This window comes from Balaenoptera acutorostrata, chromosome 1 (genome assembly GCF_949987535.1).
Source record: "Balaenoptera acutorostrata chromosome 1, mBalAcu1.1, whole genome shotgun sequence".
Classification (NCBI taxonomy): Eukaryota; Metazoa; Chordata; class Mammalia; order Artiodactyla; family Balaenopteridae; genus Balaenoptera; species Balaenoptera acutorostrata.
The window spans coordinates 24,976,693-24,998,901 of NC_080064.1; the positions used below are offsets into that span (position 1 = coordinate 24,976,693).

Here is a 22,209-nt window from a genome sequence, read left to right on the forward strand (position 1 = left end):
GGGAAGAGGAGGGGAGGAGAGGGGCGGGGCGGGGCGGCCGAGGAAACGGAGGGAGGGGAGAAGGGGGAGGGAAGCGGAGAGCAGGGGCGAGAGGCAGGAGTGAAGTGGGAAGAGTGAAGGCTTGGGGACTGATGGCCCTGGGTCAAACCCAGACTTCACTGCTCACTCGCTGTGTGACCTTGGGCAAATCACGTCACTTCTCTGGGCCTCCGTTTTCCTAACAAAATAGGAATAATAATGACTGCTTCAGTGTTGCCACAAAGATGAAATGCAGTTAGGTGAATAAAGCACTTAGCTCTGTGCCTGGCCTCCCGAGGGTGCTGGAGCATTCCTCTGTCCACCTTGTCCCTAGGGCCCGGCGGCTCCAACCTTGGCCTTCTATTTCCACTCCACTTCCCAGATCTGCTCCCCATCCCAGCTTCCCTCCTGAGTTCTTCCTTCCCTCTTTTCTTCTACTGGCATTTATTGAGCCCCGACTGACTGCATACACACCCCTGGGAGCCCTATGACCCAGAGATGAGCCCAGCAACACTGTTCCAGAACCAACTGAGCTTCCCAGGCCAGGGAACAGACAACCCCCAGGGGCATAAGCAGGAGATGCCTGATGGCAATGGTCTGCCCAGGGGGCTGTGGCCAGCCCCTCACCCAGGCTGCATTGGGGAGGGAGTCAGGAAGGGCTTGCCAGTAGAAGACTGCCTTCTTCAAGGCACCCCCTCCAAAAGCACTCAAGCTGTCAAACACATCCCCAGTCCACTGAATCATCCCAGCCCCACTCCTAACGTCTTATATAGGGATTAGCATCACTCAGGTGGGAATCCCTGCGGCATCCTCCGGGCTCCTCTATCCCATCTGACCTGTCAGTACATTCTGTGAACTTACCTTCCAGCTGTTATCTATGAAATACCTACTACCTACCAGGCTCTTCACTGGGGATAAGGGGATGAACCAGTCCTGCACTCACTGAGAGAATAGTCTAGTGAGGAATTGTCATTAAAACCAGAAAACATGCAAATAAATAATGACAAATTCTGATGAGTACCTTAAAGGATAACAAAAAGTGAAAGAATAAGGGGGCCATAACTCAGGTCCGGAGACCCCAAAAGGCCTCCTTGAGAACATGGCATTGATACTGAGAAGACAGTAGGAGGGAAGGAGAGGCCAAGGCATGGAGAATAGTGTTCTGGCAGAAGAAACAATGTTTCTTATTCTTATCCTTCTTCTCAGCTCTCACTGGCCCTCTGGACTCAGAAAACAGTATGACATAGATTAAGATCCATGGTTCTGGACCCAAGCAGCTTGGATTCCAGTTCCAGCACTGCCACTTACGCGCTGTTTACAGAGTAAGCACTCGAATGCATGATTTCTCCTAGGACTGGCGACATAATTTGTGGGGGCCAGTGCAAAATGAAAATGCAAGACTCCTTAAGGCTCATTAGGAAGGAAGACACAGCAGACCATAAAACCAAGCACAGGGAGGGCCCTGTGTGACTGCAGAGGACACATGGCCCTGAAGCCAGTCGTGTTTTCTCCCTGGACTGTCAGAATGGTCTCTTCACTGGTCTCCCTCCTCCACCCACTTGTCAGCCGCCACTTTTATTTTATTTATTTTATTTTTTGCCACTTAGTTGTGCTTTTTTTTTTTTTTTTCTTTAACTGTGTCGTGCGGCATGTGGGATCCTAGTTCCCCGACCAGGGATCAAACCCACGCCCCCTGCATTTGAAGCTCTGAGTCTTAACCACTGGACCGCCAGGGAAGTCCCAACCACTTGGTATTTTAAAACACACAGAATATTCGTAGAGTTGAAATTATGGGGGGTGGGATGAATTGGGAGATTGGGATTGACATATATACACTACTATGTATAAAATAGATAACTAATGAGAACCTGCTGTATAGCACAGGGACCTCTACTCAGTGCTCTGTGGTAACCTAAGTGGGAAGGAAATCTAAAAAAGAGTGGAGATATATATACGTATAACTGATTCACTTTGCTGCACAGCAGAAACTAACACAACATTGTAAAGCAACTATACTCCAATAAAAATTAATTTAAAAATTTTTTAAAAAGAAATTATATGAGCTGAGGTTTTCACCTGGAATAATAAGCTGAGATAACAGTGGGAACTTTTCTCAGCCATGCTTGGCGAGTAACAGCTGTGTCCAACCAGGTTCCGTGACTAGACAGGCCTCCAGGAGTCTGTGAAGTCCCTGAAATAATATGCAAATCTTCATCTGAGCAGATGTGTCATTTTCTGCGGAAAGGGTCCACGAGTTTCATCAGATTCTCCAAAGAGTATATTTCCCACAAAAGAATAAGAACCAGCCCCACAAAGTCTCAGCCCAGATGTAACAGTTCTCTAGGAGATCCTCTTTAGGGCCTCTTCCACACAGAGCGTCTGCCAGTTCCCTCTGTGACACTAACAATGCAATTCAATAATAATAACCATCATGGCTCCCATTTATTGCGTGCTTACTCTGAGCCAGGTACTTGGCATACACTATCTCTTTAATCCTAAAAACAGTGGATTCCACTGGGGCTGTGACCTGCCTTTGCCAGGCTCTTGGCTGTACCACATCATGCCTGTGACACCCTGTTCCAGGGCCAGGCTGACTCACTCTTAAGTTTGTCCTATGGGACCAGGGATGATGGCCTGACATCAGCAGAACTAGCCTCTGCCCCTGGGTCATTCCGTTTAGTCGAAGTCTTGCCCACACCACACACACACAGCACGCCATCTCTCACTTCCATGATTTGCATGTGTTGTTCTGTCTAGAATGCATCTCCCATCCAAATTTTCAGCCTGGAGGCCTCCTATTCAAGTTTCAAATCTCACCTGTCACTTCTCCCACCCATCCCAGACCTTCCTTAACACTCTGTGACCTCAAGGAGGCACCCTCCTTTGGGATCACATGTGGTCTGTGTTATCTCCATGAGAGATTTTACTGGGATTTACTGTCCTTGTCTGATTTTGTTCCCCCATAGACTGAGCTCTATGAAGACAGTGACTGTGTCATAAATTATCTCTATATCCCACAGGACTTGGATCACATCAGGAGTCAACAAGTACGTGGTGAATGAATGATCTTCCTGCCTTGGGCCCTAGCATACCTTGTGCTCTCTTTACCACGGGGAAGTCCAGGATGCAAAGGGGGAAGGCAATCTAACTATAGGAAGAGATAGAAACATCTTCGGCAAGAAATTGGGGGTGTTAGGAGCTGAGGATGATATCAGGAGGGGCTTGTAGTAGTCGACACAAAAGATGACTAACCCTTGGACTAGGGAAAGAATGTGGGGGAAATGAAGCAGGATTTAGAAATAAAGGACAGAGATGATTCAGAACATTCCCACGCTTCCTGAGTAAGAAGGCAGGATCATGGTCAGCCCTAGAGAGAGGCACATTAGGAGCTGCTGAAGTGAGGAAATTTCTGAGGTGTTACGTCCTTCCCTTGCCCTAAACCAAGCCTAGTCACCATGTCTGAATCTTCCACCATTAGTCCCTCTCTGGGTTAAAACACTAAAAGCTTCTGAGAAAGTTCACTCATAAGATAGCAGAAATGTTAAACCTATTAATTTCTCCTTCCAAGTTAGAGGACTGAACGTGCTCCCTAATTATAGTTTGTGGGGTGTTTTCTGACACCAACCAATTCTCCAACACCAGCTGGTTGTCCAACAATTCATTTCAATTCAATGCGGACACTACCCAGAGTTGGCGCAGACCCACAGCTTAAAGGTTCAGTCCCACAAGACTGCCTCTCCTTCAGATGCTAGTTGCAGATCTCCAGCCAGCCCTACTTTTGACCAACCAGCTATAAATCGGGGGTCCCCATGACCTCCTCCTCAGGTTGGATAATTTGTTTATGAACAGCTCACAGAACTCAGGAAGGTAGTTTACTTACATTTACTGGCTTATCATAAAGGATACAAATGAATAGCCAGACGAAGAGGTCTATAGGGTGAGGTCTGGAAGGGTCCTGGGCACTTCTGTCTCTGTGGAGTAGGGGTGCACAACCCTCCCAGCTGGTTCACCTACCTGGAAGCTGCTCTGGATCTCATTGTTCTAGATCTGTTAAAGAGCTTGGTCACCAGCTACCACCCCTCCTTCCTGGAGCTCAGTAGGAGGGGCTAAAAGGTTCATCTCTAATCACTTGGTCTTTCTGGTGACCAGTCCCATCCTGAGTCTGTTGAGGGGTCTCGTCCTAAGTCATCTCATTAGAATAAACTCAGGTGTGATCAAAAGGGACTCATGAATAACAAGAGACACGCCTATCACTGAGGACACTCCCAGAGTTTTAGGAGCTCTGTGCCAAGACTAGGGACAAAGACCTCATTATATCACAGTAGCTAACACCTCTTAAGCATTCTGTGCCAGGCACTGTTCTGAGCAACTTCTATGCATTAACACATTAAACCTCACAGGAGCCCTCTGAGGTGGGTACTATTATCACCACTGTCAGTTTCTAGGAGAGGGAACTGAGGCTCAGAGAGGTTAGATCACGTGCCTGGGGTCATACAACAAGGAAGTGGCAGAATCAGGATTTGAATCCAGGCAGAACTACCTATACCATTCCTACTGCATTCCTTATGGTTTTTGAACTTTAATTTTTTTAGCAGCAAATGCTTCTCTTCAAAAGAAGTCATACATTTCTAAAACTGAAAAAATGTTGGACCACTCTGGTTTTGTGGAGAAAGAGGGCTGGGAACCTGCTGTCTCAGTCTACCCCTGCATCCTGTGAAGTCCCCCAGATCAGCCCCTCAAGCCGAAGTCCCTCAGGAACAAAGTGAAAAAGCCACTGGCCTAGATGATCTGCAAAGTGCCTTTTCTGAAGAGGCGAGAGATAAAGAAAGGGAGAACCTGAATGGCAGAGAGGTTGAGTGAGTTCTGTAATGTCACATAGCACGTTAGGGCAGAGCTGGTTCTCAAGACCTCCAGGTAAGTTCCATTACTGTGTCAGGCACTGAGCTAGGAGCTTTGGAACCAAAGATGAAAAGGATAGGTGCCCCTGACAATCCTTGGGCTAAAAGCCTGAGGGTTAGCTTACAGGCCAGCAGCGTGACATCGTCCACTGCTTGTTTCCCTAAACCCAGCAACTTCACCCGTTTGCTTTTCCTCTCTGGGCCCTGATGGCATCTGAGCTTGTGACTCTTGGGCCTGTGGGAGAGGCAGACATATAAACAGACAGTTATGAGTGATACATAGAAGGGCATAGTGCCTGTGAGGTACAGAAATCAAATGGTGGAAAGAATGGCTAACTCTGCTTGGGAATAGGCAGTGATGGAAAACTTCAGAGAAAGGATGATGCCTGAAATATAGGCTGCCAGACAGAAAAAGAAGTGCAAGAAAAATTAAAAATAAATAAATAAAAGAAAAAAAAGAAGTGCAGACACAGAAGTGTTTAACAGCAAGCTGTGTTCAGGAGCTATGACCCCTTCTCTTTAATTTCTGTGCATACTTTTTACTGCTTGTCACCTCCTTCCTGCCACCACCCCTGTCCAACCAACTTCCTTCAAATCTTAAAAGGAAAACAATTTCTAAGAAAGAATGGTTGAGGGACTTCCCTGGTGGTCCAGTGGTAAAGAATCCTCCTTACAATGCAGGGGACACGGGTTTGATCCCTGGTCAGGGAACTAAGATCCCACATGCCATGGGGCAACCAAGCCCACACGCCACAACTACCGAGCTCGCGCGCCTCAACTAGAGAGAAAACCCGCACGCCACAACTAGAGAGAAGCCCACGCGCCGCAACAAAAGATCCTGTGTGCCTCAACAAAGATCCCTCAACAAAGATCCCACGTGCCGCAACTAAGACCCAATGCAGCCAAAATTAAATAAAATAAATAAATAAATAATAAATAAATCTTAAAAAAAAAAATGGTTGAGAAAAAAGGAATAGGAAGAACAGGGTGTATATGAATGGGCAGGGTCTAGGTCAGGAAACCCTAAACAGCTCTGATGGCAGGCAGTAAAGCTTGTAGAAAGTTGACTTTCCTTGTCTTGGTCCAGAATCCCTAGCACAGAATCTGCTGACAGCCAAGACAAATCTCCCTTTTCACTAGCCCTTAGCAGCTGCCTGGGCTTTCAGTTAAAGTCTGCCCTCAGGCCAGCTGAGCTGGGGACTTTGAGAGATGGCAGGAGGCCCTCTCCAATCGGGCCCATACTTCGCTGGGCCTTTATTATGCTGCACTGGGCTTGCCCGAGGACCAGCTGGGGATAGGAAGACAGATGGGGTCAGCTCAGGCCTGGCCACTCCAGCAGGTCCCAAATGCCCTGATAGGATTCTTAACCCCCTGCTGGCTCCCCACCCCCTTATCATTTTCCATAAGCCCTGACCCAGACATCCTTTCACAGCCAACAATTCACCGAATCCTAAAATTACCATCTTAAGAGTCTGAGGTAAATAGCATGTAAAATCATAGAACAATGGTGTTGGAAAAGACCACAGAGGTCCTCTAATCGAGTGGATCCCAAATATTAGTGTGCAGACCACTTGCATCTGAATCAGGGCCCCACACCAGTTCAACTCCAGCAAAATCTCTGGAGGTGGGACCTGGTTACAGGTATTTTAAAAATATACTCCCCAGGGATTCTGCTGAGCAGCTCTAACCCTCTAAATCAATTATAACACAGGCATTCCTGTCAAATGGTCACCCAGCTTCTGCTTGTACATTCCAGAGAGGAGGAATGACCATTCTGTGTTTGGACAGCTCTGACTCAACTGCTTTCTTTGTTGAGTGTAAGTCTGTCTTCTTATAATCCACTTGTCTTGGCTTTGCACTTTGAGGCTTCCCAGAATAAGAGCGTTTTTTCTTTTCCAAGGTAGTCTTTTGATGTTTGAAGATACTGATCTCATCTATCCCCTGGTTCCTACAACAGTTCCCTATAATGATTTTCTGAGAGGGTACCCAGAATCAAAAGCATCCTCAGGTGTGGTTGAGCTCCTGGGCAGAGTACTGAGAGAACTTTGCTGGCTTCCTTCCCATGGAACAAAGCCCAGAGCTGCCCCACCTGGCTTTTAGACTCTTTGCAATCTGGCTCCAACACTTTCCAAGGTTCCTACTCATCTGTCACTCCTCCAACATGCTGTTACCACCACCATGTGCTGTGTGTCATTTTTGATCGCACCAGGAGTTCTGGTGATCTGTGAAGTTGTCCACTATTCAGACTGTACTTACTCCCCTCCCAGATCCCTCTTCTCCCCAATTGCCAATCTTCCTTTAAGATTCACTTAAAGTGTCATTTCCTCAGTAAAACTTTTTCTAATTTCTCCTGAGGCACTTCCTCCTAGCTTGTAGGTATACCTCCGACAGTATGTATTAGACTGAATTTGAATTGCTTATTCATATCTGTTTCTAAAACAAGGACATGAGAAGACACAGAGCACAGATAAATATGGTACATCTTCCTGGAGTGTCAGTTTTACTTGGTGCTCAGTCATTTAAAACATTTATTAATGTAAAACAAGCACAGCTATATTATGAAGCAGCACACAAAACCACATACATTTAAATAGTCAATTTCACTGGGGAAGAAGGTATGGGGGAATGTTCTAGATTAAGAGAGACTAGAGAGAATACCCCAACGCATAAAACTTGATTCTAGATTGAAAAATTAGCTATAAAAGACATTTTTAATACTGGGGAAGTTTTAATATGATCATTAGATGGTATTATGGAATTGCTGTTAATTTTCTTAGGTGCGGTAATGGTATTTTGGCTACGAAAGAGAATGTTCTTAGCAGATAGATACCTGCTGGAGTATTTAGGAATATTTGGGAGTAAGGAATTATGATGTCTGCATCTTACTTTCAATAGTCATTGAAAGTTGTACATATACAATGTGTGTGAGAGAGAGACAGAGGAGAGATTATTTAATTATTGAATCTAGATGGAACATATACAGATATTCGCTATGTTAATCTTTCAATTTTTATGTTTGAAACTTTTCAAAAAGTTGAGAGGTGGGAATCATACATTTTATAGATTCAAGGTGAGATTTCAAAGTTATTAATTTCAAGAGTCCCTCCTGCTCCAGTTCATTCTCCTCTGCCATTAAGGCACTTACGGGGAAAAGTTTGAGAAGCCCTGATTTTTGTTTCCCTCCCCACTATTCTGCCCTGTGAGCCTTCAAAGATGAGGCTATGACTCAGTCATTTCTGTATTCTCGGAGCACAGCACAGGGCCCACCACAGAGGCCTGTTGAATTAATGTTTCCTGAATGAGCAAAACCTCTAACTTAATATGCATGTGACCTTGGTTAAACAGTATCTCTTTTCAGTTTCCCCTTCTGTAAAATGAGGTTGGACTAGATGACCTAAGTACCTGTAAGGTCCTTTCTGGCTCTAGTATCTTTGGATGCTATACTTTGAAGGAAGGTCAGAGGTCATTTTTCTGCACAAAGCCCCACAGTCAGTCAGGCAGAGATGACCACAGTAGATCAACCTCTGCTTCCTGGCCAAACTCCTAAGTTTCAGCTCAGCCGTGGGCACTGGGAGAAGTGTTCTTAAGTTCGCACAGACCACATGTCAGAGCAGTGGTTTCCTTGAGATCCAAGGGGTGCCAGGAGAAGTCAACTTGGCTTTATGCTACCCTCCTGTCTATAGTTATAGCCATGGCTAACACTAGTGTCCTCAACTTTAACTGCACATTGCAATCGCCAGAGAAACTTTAAAAAATACTGATGTTTACCCTGGAGATTGATTTAATTGGTCTGGGGTATGATCTAAGCATCTGGATTTTTAAAGGCTCCTCAGGTGCTTCTAATGTGCATTCAAGGTTAAAAGTCACGAAGGCCTACACTGTGGTGATGGGGTAAGATCTCTAGCTGGGTTTTATGTCCTGGCTTTGCCACTTACTAGCTGGTTGATCTTAGATGTTACATCTCTTTGAACATGTTGCCCCAAATGTGACAAGTGAGATAAAGCATGTAAGCCAAAAAGAACAGTTAAATAGTTAAGGACAACTATCACTGAATAAACAGGAGAAGGCTCTGTGGCTCTCCCAGGAAAGATTAAAACTTTCTGAGTCTATAGAGCAGTGGTTCTCAAACTTGCATCAGAATCACGTGGAGGACTTGTTACACCAGACTGCTGAACACTCTTTCCCCCAAAGTTTCTGGTTCAGTAGGTCTCGGGCAGAGCTCTTGAGTTTGCATTTCTAGCATGTTCTCAGGAGATGTTGATGCTGCTGCAGTTCCAGAGACCACACTTTGAGAATCACTGCTCTAAAGCAGAGTTTCTCAACAGCAACACTAATGACATTTTGGAGCACCTACTTCTTTGAGCATCCCTGGCCTCTACTCACTAGATGTGCATAGCATCCCTCGAATTGTGACCATCGAAAATGTCTCCAGACATTGTCAAATGTCCCTTAGCCAGGAAATTGTGACAATCGAAAATGTCTCCAGACATTGTCAAATGTCCCTTAGGCAGCAAAACTGTGCAGAGCTGAGTACTGCTCTAGAGGATATAAATTAAAGAAGAATCTAAGAGTGTAGGTAAGTTGCAGAGGCAAGTGAGGAAAAGAAATTGAAACCTAGAAGAAAGGAGGAATTTGGGATAGCTCAGGGCTTGACGTGGAAAGGGTGGGCGCCCACCCAGGGGTTTTTCGAAGAAGGATCATTATGGGCCTGGGGTATAGAGACAATTGACCAGAGGGCAGAGGGCAGGCTCAGAGGTCAGACTTGGCTTTATTTGGTTCCACAGGAATAGTGGCTGTCTTTTAAGTCTGGCCCCTCCTTCTGTCCTGGGACACAGCTGTCAAGCTCTAAAATCTCTTGGAAGAAATCCTGTCCTAACTCAAATGGCCTTCCCCTAAGGCTCAACTGCCTGCAGCTCCAAATTGCTCAGAGCTCTCTCTCTTACCTCTATTTCCCATCCACACCTTGAGATATTAACAAGCAGCAGACTTCAGGTCTATTAGGAGAAACAAATAACTCTGTAGTTTTGCTGTGAAGAAGCAACTCTGTTAAGAGCCCTGACCTGTCCAAATCCACCTCCCTGACAATTCAGCTCACAAAACTTAACCACCCAGTGAAAAAGATTTGGCTCTTTAAGTGCCAATGGTATTAAGTGCTAGAGACTGGAAGTCATAAAGGGAAATTAACTGAAAACCAGAGATGGCATTACTCATTAGGGAGCAATCTATCTCTCCCAAAGTGAGAATACAATTTACACCCTCTAGGGACGTTTTATACTCAACTCTTTATTCCCCAGGCTAGGGCCTCTATTCCCTACAAATTCTAAGTGGTGTTGCTATTTCCTGCTAATGGGTTCTACCCAGCCTTTGAAGAAGGCACTTGGGAGGAGTGAAGAGGCTGAGGTTAGAGGAAAGCCCTTGCAGCCTCCAGGGCCTTGGTTCTTCCCAATCATTGCCAACTTCTCAAGGGATTGGTAGGCTTTTAAAAGTGCAGTGTCAAAGTTCAAGCCTTGTTTTACCCCAAGCCAAGAAAGATGAGGGTATGTGGAGGGGACTAGACTAATTGTGAGGTATGTAGACCGGGTATTTATAAGGGATTAGGGAGTAAACTGTGATTGTGATAGAGGTGTGAGAAGTGGCTTGCAAACTATCTTTGGCCAAGTCTCTTCTGGTTAAAGGCATAACCGTATCTATAATTATTGCTTAGGTCTGAAATCTGAGTCACCATTCCTTTTGAAGCTCTCACTCTACTTAGTAAAGGTTCTAAGCATTCCTGCAGTAAAGGAATGCTATTTCACTTTATTTAACCCAGTCTTTCCTGAACTTATGTGAGCAAGGGATCTTTATGCCCAAAGTACCTAAGATACCTGGGAAACAGTGTTCTGTGGAAGACACTTTAGGGAACCTCAACCTATAAGATAAATTATAGTACAAGCTCTCCAGCATTTGGCTCCTACTTCATTTGGCCCCATTACTAACCATGCTGAAGTTCTTTTGGTTCATGAAACACACCAAGCTTTCAAGCTTGTGCCTGCTGTTTCTTAGAATGCACATGTTTTTTGCCCACTGGCAAAGTCCTACTCATTCTCTAAGTCCCAATCTAAGCATAATCACTTAATCTGTGAAACTTCCTTAACTCCCAGGAACAATAAAGTGCTTTCCGTTTCCAGTGTAAAGTGAATAAACTTTATACTTTATTCACTGTACTAAAAATAATTGGTTTGACAGGTTTATCACCCTGCTGGTTCCTTCATTAATGAGTTAAATCTTGGACATGTGCTCACTTAAAACTATCCTCTTTCTTTTATAACTTAAGTAGATGATTCAGTTTGTGAGCTAAAAGTATAAAACCAAACATGTTCAGAACAGGTTGGAGGTGTGAAGACCTCTGTGTTGAGGTAGGAGATTCAGAAAAGACACACTGCACTCCCCAGTGCCAGATGGTATTCATCAGTGCTGATCTGTGTGCCGGGCAGTCACCCCGTGAGCCAGAGACAGTACCTGTCGTGGGGGTAGAAGGCAACTAATAGCATTTCTTAATGCCTGTCAGTTTAAGAAAGATAAGCACAATGATAAAAAAAAAAAAAAGTCTTAGACAATGTCATGGCCCAGCAGCACCAAAACTTTCTCATATTCCTTTTGAGTTGAGTTTGATACAGCATTCCAGCCAATGCTATTGCTACCAGCTGAGAATGCCCCGAATCTGCCCACTTCAGGAAACCGGAGGGTAGGGACTGCTGCTCAGAAAAGTGCTTTTGGCAGGAGGCAGAGTAGACACAGACTATGTTCAGCTTCTCGGAAGTCTAAATGGATTGTATGTAGCCCCTGGCCATATCATGCTCTGCTTAGATTTACAGTGGTCAAGCCTCAAAGAAAAGACAGCAATAAATCCAATCCACATGGCTCTTGTAAAAAGGCATCTATTTGGCTTTTAATACAAAATGAGTCAGAGAAACAAAGAAAGAAAATATCATACAAGTTATTGAATTAAAAAAAAAATCCCCAATGAATAAATTTCGGTCACATTTCCTGTCTTCAGCCTAAATTAGGAAACAGGAGACTATGCACCAACCAATGTGTGTCCCTTTGAAGAAACCTTACTTAAAAAAAAAAAAAAAGAGGAAAAAAAAAAAATCAATCCCTGAAATCTGGCAGGTGGTTTTAAGAGGCCACTGTAAGGTTGCCTTAATCATCCTGATGAAATAGGATACTGGGATACTTGTGGTTGCTGGAATATGGCCACCTCCTCCTTGTTTCTTGCTAGTAATGATCTTCATCTGATGGGAGGATGCTGGCTTGGGCATCATTTGATGCCACTTATGCTGTCTGAGGTCTCTGGGTCAAGCAGCCTTGTGGAGTCTTCCACTCCATATCTTCACTGAATCTCTCCCATATATAGTCTCTTGTCACTGGATGCTGAGAGAACTGAGGTGAAAAGAACAGAGAAGATAACTGGAAATAATGAAGGCTCAAGGAGACCTGGTGCTCAAGGGCTCTTATGTTAAGAGGCAATTTTGGTATAAAAGAGCAATTGGATTTAGCTTAAATTCCTCTCCTCTTAAACACCATTCACAGGAAACTACAGTATAGTCTGACTTTTCAATCCAAGTCCTCTCAAAACCATGAGGGTGGACTGTGCTATGGGAAATACACTATCAGGGTCTAAATCCTGATGTCCCTTGTCAGTCAAACCTTAAGAAAAAGACCTTCTCAGTCATTCTAGAAGAGAAGAATCAATGTCTTTGTCAGTCATTTTGTAAACATGCGTCCGCTTGGAGAAAAGTTACATTTTCTCCTTAAATTCAAAGCTCATTATCTAGTTTAGCTAGCCAATAAAACGTTAAGTTGAAATTTATATCTGAACATTAAGGAACATCATTCTTTTATCCAACTACATCACTGAATCATAGACCTGAAGCAAGTAAACTCAAAACAACTAGAAATAAACAGACTAACCAACCCCCCTTTGAGATTGAGAAGAAAATGGATCATTGCTCTTACCCTCACCACTTAGAACGATGGTGAGACTGTCAACGATACCCATAAAGACTGTTCGCATGGAAATTCACATAAAACAGATGTCAACCTCTGCCTCTGTATTCTTAGGGCTCTTTAGGGAGATTCCCTCAGTTTCCCTTTCCCCATAGTCAGGACAGACTTACTGATGGGTTCGTCGGGGTGGAAAGCCACTTCGTTGATGGAGCCAGCGTGGCCGGGTAGCTTATACAAAATCCTCCTGCTTGTGGTATCCCACACATACACAAACCTGCAAGGTATCATGAAGAGCAAGGCTAAGGCCTCCCAGAACTGAGGGTAGGGGAAAGGCATGGCTTTTTAAGGGAAATGGAAGCAACCCTTTATTTATTCAATCTGTATTTATTGAACTGTGCTCTGACGTTTAGAAACTAGGAATATAGATTTTAAATAAGGCATGGATCCTGCTCTTGAGCAACTGAGTGGAGAAATAGGAATAGCTAAAAATATCAGCATTACTGGTATTTTCAAACACAAGCTTCTGAAATAGGAAAGATCATGGAGAAGAAAGAAAAACGGTTTTTCCTACAGATCCTACACAGAAATCTTCTTTAAAGAGCACCCAATATAATTAGGGTGTAGTTAACTTCATATGCACCTAGGAATGTCTTAAAGGTAACCCAACTCATGGCAGGTTGGGAGACTAGGCTGTAGATCCACCTGAACTTCTTAGTACTGTATTCAAATCACAGAGCCCAGAGACGGACAGGACATTTCTGCTATATAAACAAAACCCAAACATACACTTGATCCAAATCTTGCATTGAATTCATGGACAGAAAGAATACTGAATTCTAGCATGGGAAGGGGCCAACAGAAACCAGCTAGTCTAAACTCATTTTACAGAAAAGAAAACTAAGGTACAGTGACTTTTCCAAGGTTACACAGTTCATCAGTGGCTCAGTGGCAGAATTAAAATTAGAACGCTTAATATATTCCAGTATTCTTCTTTCTCTTACCACCCTCAAATATCTTGTGTCCCTTGCCATCCTCCACTCCCCCCCGACCCCTGCCAAAAGAAGTTCCTTTGACCCTCAGCCTTGCTTGGGTCATTTTAAGCTGAAAGTAAAATAAATAGATATTATTTTCATATGACCATGCAAAGACAATCTGTTGGTAAATTTAAAAGGCTGGTGGTTTTCAAACAGGTTATACCGATTATTTACATATTTGTTTTTGTTCAATCAAGACCTAAAAGGGTACACTCATCAGCACTTGATTATAAAATACCTAGTTCTGAACAACATTACACTTTTGGTCTAAAATGCAAATAAACAAGAGCTTCTTAATTACACTGTTTAGCTCACAAGGGCTAGGCTCCATAGGAACTAAATAAAAGTTCCACGCGAGGTGGAAGAGAAGGAACCCCATCTGTCTACAGACTCCTTGGCTCTAATGCTCATATTTTCCTCAGTGTCTTCTTTCTTGCCATGCATAATAACTGTCCTCATTAATCCATCTAAGGCTATGTGGCCTATTGAAAAAGTGTATAAGTTCTGGGTTCAAGTCTCAGTGCAACTATTTAATAGTTAAATAACCTTAGACATTCATTTAACTTCTCTGAGCTTCTCTTTCCTTAGTCAAATGATGGAGTAATGATGGAGACAATGTTGATCTCACAGCTCTGTTGAGAGAAATAATGAAATAATGTATGCAAAGTGCCTGGCACACAGAATTAATGATAGCTATTGTTATGATGAATAAATAAATGATCAAAACAGAATCACATGAAATCAACAGGCTGAATATGAATAAATCACTCACAGCAGAGAGACTGACCAGTCTTCTTGTAGTCCTTGATAGGAACTGTTGAAGGGTTTCAAATCTGAACATGAGGAGGTAGGTGAATTGCAAGTAGGGAGGGGAAATTTGCCAAATTCAGGCCAAGCTGAAAAGCAGTTTTCTGAGAAGGAACAATACATTTTCCAGGCACATAAAAGCCAGCAGAACCCCAGATCTCCAAGGGTTTACTTTGAGCCCTCACTCTCCATGGCTGCCAATTAGATGCTAAATTTAGAGGGGTTCCTTATCCTCTCTTTACTCTGGCATGGCAACATTTGGCAGGAACCAGGCTCCTCATGTAACAGAGCTGCTTGTTGACTTGGGGCTAATTGGTGAGGTGGCCTGTGAAATGTGGCCAACCCTCAGCAGGTAGACATACAGGCTCTTCCTAGACCAGAGCCATGCTTCCACATGTAAGGCTTAAAGGAACAGTGGGGAGGGAAAGAGGGAAGAGAGGACATGGAAAGTTAGAAAGGACCAATGTCAGAAACAAACTGCTCAGAAGAAAAGCTAGGCAGATATCATTTAAAAGCTTAATTACATAGGAAAGATACATCTCTGCTGAAAATCATGTAAAAATACTTAGAATGGTTCTTACTCTGTCAGAATGTAAGACATCTTAGGCTGTGGGCCTGTTTTTCGAGGTCTTCTTTAGAAACCTGGCAACGGAAAATCCTTTAGATTCCCTCTTCAGGGCAGCTTGCTAAACCACCAGGACTCAAACCAGCAATGTGACACGGTTTTACCTGGGCCCTTGTCCCCCCATAAAATACTCAAATACTTGTCCATTTTTCCTGGCATTAAACATGCCAGGGAAGAAGAGTGGACTCTGGAATCTTCAGGTATGTTCAGCATTGTTCACAAGTCAGAAAGGGTGGGACAGACCAAAGTGAGGCTTCTTTATGGTTGTGCTAGAGCCCCAAATAGGAGAAAACTCTGGCACATGCTGAAAGCCCAAGCTAGCCTAGGAAAGGCTTCATGCTTATAGGATGGTGCCTGTTTTAGCTGGGTAGCAGGAAAATCTCTAAGGGGGGAGAAAGATGGGGTTAAGCTAAAAAGGGTTAAGACATCTCCCAATGGGAGCTAAACTTAGAGTCTGCCATCAGAGGGCCTCATCATTCTTTACCATTCCACATTTGCGGCCCTGGGCACTTGAACATCCCTACTCAACCTCTGACTCCCAATTATAGGTCACCACAGACATGTCAAATACAACAGCATCTGACTGAAGAATTCTCTCCCTTCTGTTTCTCATTCATCACCTAATTCCTCAGGCAGTTTAAATTGATAGTTAAAGCTTCACAGTCTCTTAATTCAGCTCAGGGTTGGAAAATACCTAGCCCACATGCTGCCATACCCCTCACCTAGCAATCTTGACACTTTTCCCATTGAACCCAGACCCAGCTCTGAATCATCCCCAACACAGGCAGCCATTACCAATAGATAAGCTGATATGCAGGGCAAAATTTGACTGCCATCCTTGAGCTAGGAATTTATTCATGTAATATTCACTAGCTTCTTACTCATTCAGAGATGAGTAAGACTCATTCCCTGACCTCTAGGAGCATATAATTTAGTAGGGGTGCCCCACTATGTTTGTCTTACTGTAAGATGTAATAAACGTTAATAAAGGTTAGATGTATACAGTGTGACTACAAGCCAGAACAAAGAGCAATTAGTAATGCCTGAGAGGTAAGGGAGAGAGAGAGCGAGGAAAGTTTATAGATATAACATAGATGATTACTAGAGAGATACAGGAGTTTGGATAATGGAGAAGAGGAGATATAAGAGAGAAGCCTGGAGGCATAAGGGATGTAAGAACAGGGAAAGTTCCATGTGAGTGAAGCACTGTGGTGATGGTGGGGGAGGAGTACACAATATGTATCTGAATGAACTTAAGCATGGCAGAAGAATCTCATGAGGGAAACTGGAGCCAGATTAGGAGTTTGAATTTTACTTTGATGGCAAAGGGAATCCAATAACCAAAGAAACTGTTTACCTTCCAGGTGTAAAATGTATCCAGAGAGGGCAGAAATGATGTGTTTGTTCACATGATCTTTAAACCCTTCAGACTGCACATGACTTCATCTCTGAGTACAGCTATAACTCTCTGTCTGCTATAGCTCAGTATCTGCACTTAATGTATTAAACATGAGGAGATACCTGCATAGCTACATCATTCTTTACCTCACGCCCAATAATCCTTACCTGTCAGCTGAGCCAGCTGCTATCTTGCTTCCATCAGGTGACCAAGAACATCTCAGAAGATTCTATAATGATGAATAAGCAGGAATCCAATGAATATAATAATGTACCAAACCCCTCTTTACTAGACTATAGCATCACTAAGAGACTTTAAATTTCTTGAGTTTTTTTTGGCCGTGCCACACGGCTTGTGGGATCTTAGTTCCCCGACCAGGGATCGAACCTGTGCCCCCTACAGTGGAGGCATGGAGTCCTAACCACTAGACCGCCAGGGAATTCCCCCTCTTAAATAGAGTTTTAATTATTCTCCCCAGAATATAATCAATAATTATCTTATATTCTGTGGCCCAAGACAGCCTAATTTGATATATTTCAAACCATATAAAAACCAACTGTAGAAATTGCTTAATTTACAGTAAATTAAGAGTGGACCTGGCAACAAAATTTTACTCTGCCTACAAATGGAGGCTCCCCTTGCTCCTTTATCTTGATCCTCATTAAATTTTTTGTTTATATTATAGGAAAATAAAACCAATTCTAACAAAAGATAAAATTTGATTTATAAAGTGAAATTGAATTTTAATGGGTTCTCAAAAGAAAAACATTAGTCTATATTAACAAACTATCTGGAGGAAAAGCTGCTTTGAAGAGCTGACCTGGGATTTGAGAGTTTAGAAAAAATTTCTGTCTCTCAGAACTTGGCCTGTGGTGCTTACTGAGGGAAGGGATGTATTCTCAGGGCTCTAATAGCTGGTCACTGGGAGGGTGAGGGAGGCCACCTGGGTAATAGCCATGGGAATCTGAGTCCCATATGGAACACTGACCTAGGAGGGTCAAAGTTCCCACGGAATTAAAAAGATAGGAGTGTCTTGCTGAAGTCCGAAGTCCTAAATTTGAGGGGGGCCCCATCACTATCTATCTATGTGATTGCCTTCTTGCCTGTGCTTCTATTAGTTTTATTTCTGGCAAGAACAGTTTTGATGGAGAACAGTGTTACTAGAATGCAGCCCCTTCTCAGTAGAGCTATTGTTCCTTATCCTTAGCACCATCTTAAATGTTTCTTTGAATCAAATGGACAGTAAAATTCCTCTGCCATGCAGAACTCACCTTTTCAAAGTTGTGCACATTTCCTTGAAATATCTTCACACACCTTTCTTTGGGAGCAAACGGCCGGACATCCCAGACCCGCACTGCAAATTCAAACAAACAAAGCAAAACAGCTATCAGCCAGGGGCCTCCTGAGAACCCAGCTGAAATCAGTATCATGTCAATGACAGATGCTGTTTCCTGGGTGGAGAAAGACCAACATGGTACACTGCTACCTGACGAGGCTTTTTTATTTTTCTAATGGGAACAAAATGCATCCAAGTTCCATTAACAGGGACTAAGGACACAGAGGAAAACTGAGAAGGTAGGAAGGGAAAATGTCAAACACATTGCTGGGGATCTGCAACAGAAAGTAGTTGGGTGTGATACTGATTTCAACAAAACATTTTGCAAATGATTCCTCTGCCAACCCCAAGAGTCACACCTAGCAAAGTTTCAATATGACAATCTAAATACCACTGACTACTGTGACAATCAATCTATAAAAATCAAACTCAGGACTAACCTTTTCTAATTTTGCTCATAGGGGAAACTGACAGTTTAATTATGAACAAGGTCAATGTTTATATATATATATAAAACACTATACCAAGAATTAGAAAAAGTGAACTTTGATTCCAATTCTAGCTCTGCTGTATATATGGGGGATATCAGGAAAATAGTGAGGTTCTTTTTGTTTTGGTCACCTTTATAAAACGAGAATACCACTTGCTTTTTTTTTTTTAATAAGAATATTTTAAGGGTCAAATAAAATGATACATGTGAAAGGGCTCTAAAAGATTGGCAGCAATAAACAAAAAAAATTTGTTATTTTATTGTATAGCTATAACAAGAAATTCTTCTTATTTTTAATAACCATTTAGGGAATCTCATCTTTCCTTACTATGAACAATGCTAGAATTAGACAATGGCAAATCTATTGAAATAGGACATAAACACCCACAGTAAGCAGTGGCCACAGCCATTGTTAACTAAAGCTAAACCTACAGTGGAATTTGAGTGATGTCATTTTATTTGAGTGTGAAAAAAACAACAATCCTTGAAGTCAAACAGGTATAAAAAGGTGAAGCTATGCATGAAAGTTTGCTATTCAGCTGAGAATACAGTCAGAGGTAAGGATGTTCATTCATTCAACAAGTATTAATTGAGCACCCCTTGAGCGCTAGGCACAGTTTTCATTACAAAATGTCAGTGAAAACATTTTAGTGTATCAGAGGGGCAGTTCCAAACTCTCCCAGTATTAAGCATATAATCCAACAGGTCATCTTTCTTTTTTGCTATAGTAAACTCACCCTCCCATCCAACAATTCAAAAACAAGCAAAGAAAGGACAAGTGTGTGTGTAAATCCAGAATACTGAGGTGTTTTAATGAGGACCTCTTGTCACATCAATGCTTTTGGAGTGGGGAGGGAAGACAGACTGGCAGAAAGAGCACAACTGAGATATCAATAGGTCTATTGATCATCTGAGCTTGGTACTCTTTGAAAATGCTTGAGAACTGCCTTGGATGGATCTCTAGACTCATCTTCCTCAATAAACTAATCACTACGAGTTTTTTGTACTCTGCTTGAATCCATAGCCTTGGATTCATAGCACACCAGAGTTGAAATGGGCCTTAAAAGTAAAGTCCAGGTCTCTTATATTATCAGTATAGAAACTGATGCCCAGAGAGGACAAATGCTATGTGCAAAGTTGCTCAGGGATTAGATGGCAGATCTGGGACTAGAATCCTGGCTTCTTGACCATCTCTTCTGAAGTTTTTTCTTTTTCTTTTTTTTCTTTTCTTTTTTATGCCCCTGCCTCCTCCCCTCAAAAGTCAATTTTAAAAGGTTACATATTCCAAGGTATTTAAGATATAGTTCCAACAGAAAAACACAAGCTCTGCAACAAGAGTTGAACACAAGCTCTGCAACAAGAGTTGTGCTGTCTCAAGATAATCAGGTTTCACGTTCAGGCAATTCAAAATTAACTCACTATTGCCCCCAAACTGATTTAAGAACTGTTCACTGGCAATTTAGAGAATCTAAAGAAGTCATATGGAAACAAAAGCATTTTGTAGGTTTGCATGTACCTCTATCAGTTAGATAATGAAAATGACTCCTGCAAAGTTAAGACAGCCGCACACATAAGGCAGTGGTGGTTGTGACACGCAGAACGAGTCACTTAGTAATGTCAGGGTCGGTTTTTTCTTACACTTCTGCTTAAAATATGAGCACCCTCTTGTTCCAAATAATTTTTACTAAAACCTAAAATAAGAATAAACTACATAAGGACTAAAATTCTACTGAGATGACCATGATTTAAACAAAAATCGCTGGAGGTTAATGGGGAAGGCACTAAAGAAAGAACAACTTGGTGCCTGATTCTATTTACCCACTGCCTTTCAGAGCCTTTATATACCATCATGTTAACAAGGAACTGATTTCAAACCAGTCTATACAGACCAATTTCTATGTAACACTATTTTTAAAAGCTAAAAAATGGTCAACTTCAACTGCTGAAATTCACAGACATCAGTTCATCAGAAATGCCTAAAGCATCCTCTGAACTCCTTTGACCCTGATCACAACAGAAGTAAAAAAGTAAAAGGTTTCCCCTAGGCCCAGATATCACATGTCCCTTAGGATCTATCTCACCAAGCAGGCAGGGAACAAATTTATTTACTTTCTTCCCTATCCACTGACTAAACATTTTAAAAAATTACTTCCCAACTGGTGTCTTATAATGCAGTGTGCTGGAAATGTAAACACTGGCCTTTCTGTTCAGGCTTTTATACTTCGGGAGCAGCAGGTTCACTCCTGATGTCTTTGACATCATTGGTTCTGCCCATCAGATAGAATTCTTTGTTGGGAACAAGACTGACAAAATGAGCAAGGTGGCTGGACATGGCATAAAAAGCTGAAATTGCAGCTATATCCCAGGCATCTTCTTGGTTGAAGACATGCACCTCGAGCTTTTTGAAATGGTCATCTGTTATGTCATCAGCTCGGGAAAATAGCAAGTGCAAATTCCAGCATTGCCTTTTCCCAGGCATGGAGGTCAGACTTTCTCCAGTTCACACAGACCTTGTCAGAGAGCACTGGGTTCTTTGAGAAGACCCTGTACCGGGCACTGTGGACAACCACGCTATAAGAGCACCTGTCGGCCAGGCTGGTTACCACAATGATGAGTTCCTTGTCAGCTTTGCTGAGCTGGCCTGTTTCCTTGTTACATATGGCACTGTAGTAAGCAAAGAAGGCTCTGAATTCCAACGGCCGGTGGGACAACACTTAAATACATTTGGTAAAAATCCTGTCTTCTTTTCTATCTCCTCCATGAGCTCTCCAATATCAAAAGGCAGGTCCTCTTTGTAGTGAATGGGGCAACGGCTGATGGGTTTGGACTTCTCTTCCTGCTGAGTCTCATAAAGGTGCAAGTTCAGGGTCACCATAGGCAACTTTTTCCAAAACCTATTTGTCACAGGTGAAGAAGAGACATCTGCCTCACAGCGCCGAGGCGGCAAAGCATCGACATGGCGGCACGTGGCGTGGAGGCCAGGCTGCCTTTCCGCGCACCCAGCCCTTTGGCCTAAAGTTTTTTCTATTACAACCTGTTTTCCTAATTGTCCTGGTGGACACCTGCAAGCCATCCTGGACTCTTTCCTTGGACCCTCATTTATCCAGCACACATTTCTAGTTCCTAATGCCCACTTTCTTTAGGGTCTACAGTGACTGGGCACTGGGAGAGCTTTCCTTTCCAAAGTTACCTGTATTGTCCATTGCATTGGACAAGAGATAAGAGCCTTCAGAGCTTAAACTCAGGCCAGTCACTGAATCTGCATGGCCTCTCATCGTGTAGGTCAGCTTATTTTGGCGCAGGTCCCAGACCTGCAAAACAAAATAAGGCAGCACTCCCAGAAAATCAAATTGTGAACAGCAAAGAAATAGTTATTAAAGAGTCAACTGCCTGGGAAAATTGGTATCCCTTCTTAATCTGCCTCTGGGCCAAGCATTACTTTACCACAAAATATAGGATTTCTACCAAAGAAGAAAAAACTCTTGCCTTTCTAAAACAGAGTCAAAGTTACTAAGTTTGACTAGAAAAATATGAACTAATGAATGTCACATATTAAGATAAAGTTTAACAAAAAATAATAGAATTTAAAGAGGTTATTTTCAATTCATAACAA

At 42.8% G+C, this 22,209-nt stretch overlaps 1 protein-coding gene across 2 annotated transcripts in view; it reads right to left on the minus strand.

Annotated features, from left to right (window-relative positions):
- Positions 1-11,817: 11,817 nt before the first annotated feature.
- SNRNP40 (small nuclear ribonucleoprotein U5 subunit 40) overlaps positions 11,818-22,209 on the minus strand; it is a 37,346-nt gene continuing 26,954 nt past the window's right edge. Inside the window, exons 6-10 of one of the 2 annotated variants that reach the window (XM_007170576.3) lie at positions 21,787-21,907; positions 18,042-18,124; positions 16,938-16,999; positions 13,076-13,179; positions 11,818-12,338 (exon numbers count right to left, since the gene is read on the minus strand). In XM_007170576.3, the coding sequence (XP_007170638.1) occupies positions 12,289-12,338; positions 13,076-13,179; positions 16,938-16,999; positions 18,042-18,124; positions 21,787-21,907 (420 nt within the window). In that variant the 3' untranslated portion in view covers positions 11,818-12,288. The other variant, XM_057527477.1, reaches the window with a different exon arrangement.